We start from the raw sequence: 8,414 nt of genomic DNA, 5'->3' as shown, positions 1-8,414 counted from the left end.
AATGCGTTTAAGTTGATATATATATATATATATCAATAATTTTTCTTTTTGCAATGAGAGGCGTGCGCAGGGCTGAGACCATTTTCACTTAGCGGTGCCGCACAACTGCAGCAGGATGAGTGAAATGCTGGTCGTGAGATGGCCGGAGCACTCCGTCGAGTTGCGAAGAACTTTCACGGGTATGCGGGATCTTGGAGAACTTCTGGACGTAACCCTGGTTACGCCAGACGGTGAAGTAGAGGCTCATCGTCTTGTACTTGCTGCTTCATCTGAATTGCTTCGTGCTTTACTGAGAAAAGTAAGTCTCTGGGCTGTGAAAAATAAGTAAGCTAGACATGACTGAGCAAAAGACGTTAGGTACTGTTTGTGCACGTAAATTAAAAGGGACATTACTACAATACAAATTTTTAAAAAGATCTGCTTGCAATATAAATTTCCTGCGTTAATTTGGATTTATTATGGCTTGACCATCAAAATAAATTGTCTTCAATCACTCGCTAAAAGTTACACTTTCCTAGACTCCGAGTTAGCTGATAAAAGCTGTTCGATCTTTTTTAACCTTTTAGGTGAAATTGTTACCATTTCTTTTAAAAATATATCCCAAAACCTGTCAATAATCTACAAACGAAAAATAAAATGCAGATATTTAGAAGGCAGAACGGAGTATAGTAAAATACTTTGTGTTATCTTTTTTTACTTTCCGAAACAATTTGTTGCATGATAAAATTTTTATTAAAAAAATAGTATTTTTGTACAACACCATAGGGATTTTTCATAAGAACATAGAAAGAAACTATTTAGCCTGCTTATTTCAATTCAGTGATTTTCTTTCATGGTACATCATTCTATGATTCATTTTTGCGATTACAGACGGCTACGACATACGGCCCATGTAGTTTGGTCTTCCGTGATCTGAACATTGGTCAGCTTGAGTTAGTATTAGATTTTATATATAGAGGAGAACTGGCTGTCGACAGGACTCAGTTTGAGTTGTTGGCTAGGGCCTGTGATTACCTTCAAATTAAGGCGTCGTTAATTACTGAAGGTAAGAATATGGGATCAGGAAAAACGCACAGTATGTACCAGAAGAAAAGCACTTTTCAAGTCTAATTCACCTATGACGTTGTATGGGAAGCAATGGTGGTTTTGTGTGGGAAAGTCAATTTTAGCTCCACGTTAGACTCGAGAAATTAGTGTTTCTAGTGAAAAAAAACGTGTTTTTTCTACATTTACTACATATTTCCTTTCCGCCGAGATGAAAAAGCTGCCGAAGCGGTCCGGGACATGTGTGCCCTGTAAGGGATGAAACTCATGATTTCTCATAGCGCTCGATAGTGGTTTGTTAAGTTCAGTAATGGCATCTTGAAAATGGAGGATGCATTTAGCCCCGGTCGAGAGACCAAGAGCTGCCTGAAACGTTTCAGGAAAGACCGTTTCAGAGACGTTTGAGGAAAGTCAAAGAACAAATAACTCGTGAATCGGAAGTCGAGCCGCGATCATCGGACAATCTTCAGTCAACCTCATCCTATAAAATTTACATGAAAATTAGAAACTTGAGTGTCCCGTAAACTAAGTAAACAGCGCAAAAAAACGTGGCTGGCTTTTCATTATCTCTCAATATCTTACCATGTGTTAAGAAACACATCTTCCCCATGATAATATTAAACCACACATCGTTTGTTAATGTCTTTTCAAGCCCAAAAACCGTTTTGCAAGAGCTTAAGTGAGAGGTGTTTTTGCATCCTCCACAGTCTTTAAACCTCGCACCAACAGATTACTAGTTTTTCAGTCACTTGCAAATAATACTCGTAATAATACATTCGACAATTGAGAGAATATTAAAAACCAGCGCGACGAGTCTTCCAGCACTACTTTTACATTTGTGACGAGACACAGGGAAAACATTAGCAAAGAGAGGTGAGAAGATCATAGAGTGACTACTAGTGCGAAATACATTAATTTGCCGGCAGGATTTGGGTAAACATTTTTTTAGGCGAAAGACCTCATTATCTTTGGAAAAATCTAACAGGATTCACGTTTTGTTCAAATTAATGTAGGTACATCTACATTTAAATACATCTTCATTCAAAGTCAACTATATGTCATTTAATTAGAATGTATCATTTGTTGTTTAATCACCTTTTAATTGATCATAACCAGATAATTATGTAATAAAGAATGTCGTTGCTTTATTGTGGGATGGATTTTATATCCTATACGCTCAGTACAGTTGTCTAGGATGTTTCAAAGCTTCATCAGATAAATTCTGTAACCTTCACCGGTTTCATGCCATACTATTTCGGCCGTTTGTCTATTGCACTGACATGCAGTGTCCTGCGTTATTCTACCGACAAGTGATGTCTATCCTGAGTTCCGTATCTCACGAGTGGGTCCGCGATATCTAACTTAATGAAAGATAATGTCTGTTATCTTGCACACAAGCTTCCTTGGATCATATAATCGCATGAAGAAGCTGTTCCCATATTGCACATTCTGATTTTTAGTACAAACCCAAGTTGTTGTTATTTGATGGTAGGATAATTATTGTTGTAGAAAGCAAGGGATTTTCAAAAATGTCGACGGTGAGATGATCCTAATAGGTTAGAAAGTTCCCGCACCGATTAGAAAACATGACAGTGAAAATGAGATATTACGTTATATATTCTGTGCCATTTATGAGTTCTCACTATGTGGAGTATGCGGTCTGGCCAGAAGGCAGCGGGCTTTTACCTACAAAAAGTTTTTCAATGACATTTTAAATTATTGTTTTGAATCGAAGGTAAGGCTACAAAAATAAGTGTTTAGTAAACGACAAATGTAAAAACCTGTCGGCGCAGGATCCGGAGAATACAGATGGTACAACAAAACATACCATTCCAGGAGCGCAGCTTTAATTATGTTTGCCATATGTAGTCTCGCATTATCGTCGAGCAGAATGGCTTGACCTTGTTTTTCGGCCTTTTTTCTTGAATAACCAGGTTGACCAATGCAATTAGGCTAAATAAACATGCCGGTCAATTGTCCGGTTTCTATAAAGCGATTCTTAGTGAATCAGGCCGTTGCAGTTTTACCAACCGTAGAATATAAGCTGTTTCGGATAAAAATCTGGTTAGACTCTAGGCCCTGACTTTGTTCCTGGAAGCATTCATTCTGGCCGCTGGTTCATGTTGACGGACTGATATCACTTCCCATAACGGGTAACAGTTCTCTGCAAAATTCAGTCATTTTCGCCTGTGACACTCGAAACCGGGCGGTATATCAAGACCCACCGTGAAGCTATAATTTGTTATTGGACTCAGGAAGCGAATAAAGTATCCAAGCTCTCTAATTCTGTACAAACTCAGGGGAATTGAAATAGTTAACAACAGTGTGTTGTTGCATCCCGCCTTCGCGGCCAATTCCCGTGTTGTTTTACGGCCATTTTTCCTCAAATATGTCTTTCGATGATCGTTATCAAACCGGGGATATCCTTTAACTCTCGGGTTTCCTTTGTAAATTCAGCAAACCATTCTTGAGAAATCCTTTCGATGACACTGTCATTACCTTATGCAAAGCAAATGTTCCAGCCCGTTTCGGCAACGTTTTGGTCTTTACAAATAAACGTGGGGTAGAAAAAATCAATTTTTTTCATTTGGAGCGTTCATATTTAAGGATTTTCTCCAGTTAAAATGAGTTTACAGCACGCTACTGTTACAGTAAACTTATAAAGCAGAAAAAGCGCTTTCCAATCGTATATCAGGACTAAATAATAACTGAACGAAAGTTAGAAAAGAAAGTTCTTTTACGCGCGGGACCTTTCCAAGTTCATAGAACTTAACTATCTGAGTGCTGATAACTTTTGAATTTTGTTAACTTATAATCGAGTGCAGAGGGCATTGCAGTTGTCGATCAACGAGTTTTCGAAGAGGAAGAGAGCGAGGTGGTTCCCTATGATGCAGTACCTGCTAATCAGGGAGGTCATGTCGTTGGAAATAAACGGAGGATGAGCCAGGGGGCTGCGGCAGAAATTCAAAACATGGAACACGTTGAGTCGCATGCGGTTGGTAATCTTTCGAGAACAAAAAAAATTGGCAAACAAATGCCGATCTATAGTAGTTGTATTGACTGATTAATCAATAAAAGCGACAGCAATAGAAAGTGGATTTCTACCAGTATATACGGCTTCTTCGGCTATTATGTGCAACAGACCAGCATTGCAGTCCTGAGCATATCGTTTGAAATCACTTGATTCAGTCATATAAGACATTTGCCTCGGCCTCGTACGAACTATCGAGAAGATTTGAATGCACAAAATATTTGAAAAAAATAAAACAGATTTTCGTGGAGGATCGTATTAACGACCGAGTCGGATGAACGTTGTAATAGCGAACGAGAAAACGTCTTATGCCATAGCCTCATTGTCCGATGTGTTAACTATTGCGTTACAGTTGGATGTTAATGACGAGTTTCAAGTGATCGAGCTAGTGGAAGAATCGCGTCCGAGTTCATCCGGAGCAACGACTGGCTATAGTACTCGAAGAAATCGGCAAGAGTACGCCAAACGAGCTAAACTTACGACAGTCGGTAAGCGTTAATAAGGTACAAATATCTTTCGCTTATTAAAAATTGCTAAGTGGGCTTGACTAAGCTATGTCCAGGTAAATAGCTGTTGCAAATTTGGACAGAATGCGTAACTATTTAAAAAAAAAACTAGTAAAGCACATACATACATATATATGGGCGATGACGGGGTGGGTAGAACACCAAATTAACAAGCATCGGACTCTATTGTCAGTTGAAATTCAGCCCTTTTTGTGAAAAGCGGCTAGATGTATATAAGATTCCTTTGTTTGCGGCTTATCACATATGTTTATTTCAAACTTCTGTGCAGGCGACAAAAAGATTTTTTCACTAGACGAGCAAGCTCCCACCCGTGGTGCAGATGAGAAACCTGTTAAGCGAATCTGTCGCGAATGTAGCTTGGTGTTCAACTATCTAAGCGACTATAAGGAACATCGCAGGCAGGTCCATTCTCTGCAATGTAACCATTGCAACTTTCGCGCGACGAAGTCATCGGCCGTAAGGGATCATTTTGAGAAGGTAGAACGAGAAATGCAATTGGATGTTTGAAATAAATTCAGCTATTATACAAGTCGATCATGTCTATATCATAATTATTTTATTACGAGAAATTATGAAGCCAGATAATATCAATCAGGCATTTTCTTTACGTTTTAGGTTCATCAAAATGTGCGTCGCTTCAGCTGTACTGAGTGTGAGTTCCAGTGTAAGGATCGAGCAACCCTTTACAATCACATAAGAAGACACACTAATGAGAAGCCATACGGTTGCGCGTATGTAGTTTTGTTTGTTAATTAATTTGCCAATTTTTTTTCGAATAACTTCAAACTATATCTTCTATTCCAATTTGTTTATCCAATTAGATTATCGTTGTATTTACGTTACTTTACGTTTACAAGGTATTGTGATTACAAGGCAGCGCAGTCAGCATCAATGAAGCAGCATGTTGCCCTACACGAAAACATAGAATCACGTCCGCACCGATGTGATGAATGTACTCGCTACCCGATATCGTTCGCCTCCAGGTAAGTCTTGTAACTTGTGAAAGAGAATACTGCTAGATACGTTCACTCAGAATATAAATTAGTGTATTTTAATTTCCTAATAAACTGCATTCATTTACGGGGCAAACAATTTAAGTTCTAACATGTTGTAGTAGGTTTAGTTACGCTATGTGACACTAATTACTAAAGTCATTAACACAGAGAAGCAAGACGACCCTCAAATAATTTATATGACTTCAATAATTTGGCTCAAGAATCTGTCCGTATTCTATTTAACATCTCTCTAAAAAATATGTCTTTCTCATAGGTCAGCACTAACGAAGCATAAAAAGGCTCATCACAGTGGAGAAAAGGGCCAAAAACAGCAGCCATTGGTGATGAGCTTAGAGATATTTAAGGACGCGGCCGGCGATAGCGATGATGTCGTCTCCAAAGTCGACGCTGGACCCACTGGAGTTGCCGTACATGCTGAGAACCAGCAGGAAGAAAGCGCTGGATGTCCCTTAGTTAATCGAGCGTCGGCACAAGGAACGAGGGCCGGGTTGATTGGGATTAGCCCTAGCGTTGACAGGAGAATGAGGGTTTCAGCTGGAAATTTGGAGCAACTAGCAATCGATGAGGAGGGCCATCATCCTGAGGAGGAGATGGAAAGCGAGGAAGTTGTCCATCAGGGAGCTAGGGTGGATGCGGCCAGTTCTAGCTCTAGAACAATTGTTCCTGTTGCTGCTGATCATGACGACAATGACGAGGAAGCGATTGACGATGAAGAAGAAGATGGAGTTGATGAAGAGGATGTTGACGACGTTGACGCAGAGGAAGAGGAACCTGCTAGAAGAACTACTCCTACCAGTTCAGCTGGTGTTAAGCGAGGCAGAGCAAGCCCCATAGCAACACAAGTACGTGCCACAGCTCGACCGAATGTTCAAGGGCATGTAGTCGCAGCCACAACAGTAACAACTTCAACAATAGCCGGTCCGCGTCAGGTGCCTGATAATTCCCCTGTGCACTATCACGCTCCCTCTAACGTCGCAATTAGGCATGGGTCAACCGTGACCGTAAATGATACTGGAAACTCTGGCACCCATCAACATCATCATCCTTCGGACCAGCCCCAACAACAACAACAACAGCATATTCAACACCCACAGCTTCACTTGAGTGTTGCTCCTGATGTGCATACAGGCCAGACAGGAGCTACGCATAATGTGTTAGGGCAGGCCATTGTCTCTAGCAGTTCAGTGATCCATCATCCCAGCACAGTCGTCGGGCCTGAAGCTGTTGTCGTCCCAGGTGGGTCTTTGAATACAGGCCTGTCCGTTCCGACAAATGTTGCCAGTGTGACAATGGTTACAGCGAGTAATCACAACAACACCGCTGACAGAGCAAACCGGAGTCAAGACGATTTGGGAGCGCACGCTAGTCTACCAACAGCAGTTAATGTACACGATCGCGTTGTTATGACTTCTGAGGCGACAATACCGGTGCATATGGTTGGCGAAATTGTTGCCGGCGCATCGACAACAACAGGATCTGTGGGCGGGCAAATGGGGCCAATGGGACTGGTTGGACAGCCTATGGACTATCACACGAGCTCGAGTGGAGCAACAGATGAGACATCTCCGATTATCGTTGGTGGGGCACAGATAGATGCGGCAACGAAAGATCGACCTAGTGGAACCCATATTGTGGGCGTACCCGGTTCTGATGCTATGCAACTTCACGCTATGATGTGATTCGGATTACTTTTGGACGTACTATAGCATGTGGGGGTAACTTAGAGATAGGTATCCGTATAGTGTGCCGTGTTTGTGTCAGAACAAGAAGTAAGGCAAACCCCTATCTCCGATTTGATTGTTTACAAGTATAGTATAAATACAACTATTAGAAGAATTAACTACGCGCGAGTTCCCAGCGTGTACACTGCCATTGCACGCTATAATTTTGTAACTACTTTAATAATTATGTAAATACCCCGGTCCAGTCTAAGTCGCCAAAGTTGGTCTACAGATTGGCATGTATAGAAAAATCGCAGTATGAAATAATAGGCTTGATGCCTTTCAATGATGAATTCATCACCGAAGTCAAAACTACAAGGGCGAGTTTCAGAGCAAGTTTGTGGGGTTTGTGTTCGACTGTTACTCCTGATGAGCGTGCTTGGCTTCATCAGTTCAAGGGATACAATATTGTGTGTATATATGAGTCATCGGAATTGTTTTTCGCTTGCGCACACCCTTAAATTATAACGTTTTGAAACACTAATTGAAAAATGTTATTATAATTTTTTTCATTTCTTTAGTGTCCTTGCTGAAATACATATATTGGCATATAACTCACATTAAAATTATATTGTTACTAAGTTACGGATATTTAATTTCAAGCGTGTTGCGTAGATTACGCATATTGTTGAGCCATGATTACTGTAAAACGATCTTGGTTGTCACGCAAAAAAATAGCTTACTTTTTTACTTGAAGGTTTCATTCGTCAAAACTGTCTAATAGAAGATCGCGTCAAATGAATATACCTCTGTACATAAACGTGCATAAATTTGCTTAGATTAGGGCTGATTAAAGCCCTGCTAATAACTACGCATACTACTTAACTCATTGAAATGAAGAAAATAAGTATTAAAGCCTTTCAGTCTATACGTGATCGTATTTTAAGACAGTGTGCTAGTATTTAATGGCACTGAATTAACCAAATCTCAGTTGAGCTTTATTACAACTCGATAAGAGCTTAGACCATCTTGTTACAAACGTGCTTGAATTCGCTCGCGAACATTAGTTTTCACAAATTTTCACAATTCTATATATATATATATATATATATATATATATATAAATTTAGCGGCC

The 8,414-nt window shown here is 40.2% G+C and overlaps 1 protein-coding gene across 5 annotated transcripts in view; it reads left to right on the top strand.

Moving 5' to 3' along the window:
• Nucleotides 1–8,209, top strand: part of LOC111243622 (uncharacterized) — a 12,065-nt gene extending 3,856 nt beyond the window's left edge. For 2 of the 5 annotated variants that reach the window (XM_086978953.1, XM_022789434.2), the window contains exons 2-9: nt 61–298; nt 871–1,045; nt 3,870–4,039; nt 4,428–4,563; nt 4,871–5,079; nt 5,218–5,333; nt 5,460–5,585; nt 5,872–8,209. In XM_086978953.1, the coding sequence (XP_086835079.1) occupies nt 116–298; nt 871–1,045; nt 3,870–4,039; nt 4,428–4,563; nt 4,871–5,079; nt 5,218–5,333; nt 5,460–5,585; nt 5,872–7,297 (2,541 nt within the window). In that variant the 5' untranslated portion in view covers nt 61–115 and the 3' untranslated portion in view covers nt 7,298–8,209. The remainder of the gene's footprint in view (nt 1–60; nt 299–870; nt 1,046–3,869; nt 4,040–4,427; nt 4,564–4,870; nt 5,080–5,217; nt 5,334–5,459; nt 5,586–5,871) is intronic. The other 3 variants (XM_086978954.1, XM_022789435.2, XM_086978956.1) reach the window with 2 other exon arrangements.
• The last annotated feature ends 205 nt before the right edge of the window (nt 8,210–8,414 follow it).

This window comes from Varroa destructor, unplaced genomic scaffold (genome assembly GCF_002443255.2).
Source record: "Varroa destructor unplaced genomic scaffold, Vdes_3.0 BEIS01000002.1, whole genome shotgun sequence".
Classification (NCBI taxonomy): Eukaryota; Metazoa; Arthropoda; class Arachnida; order Mesostigmata; family Varroidae; genus Varroa; species Varroa destructor.
This window is presented reverse-complemented; position numbering and strand designations above follow the sequence as displayed.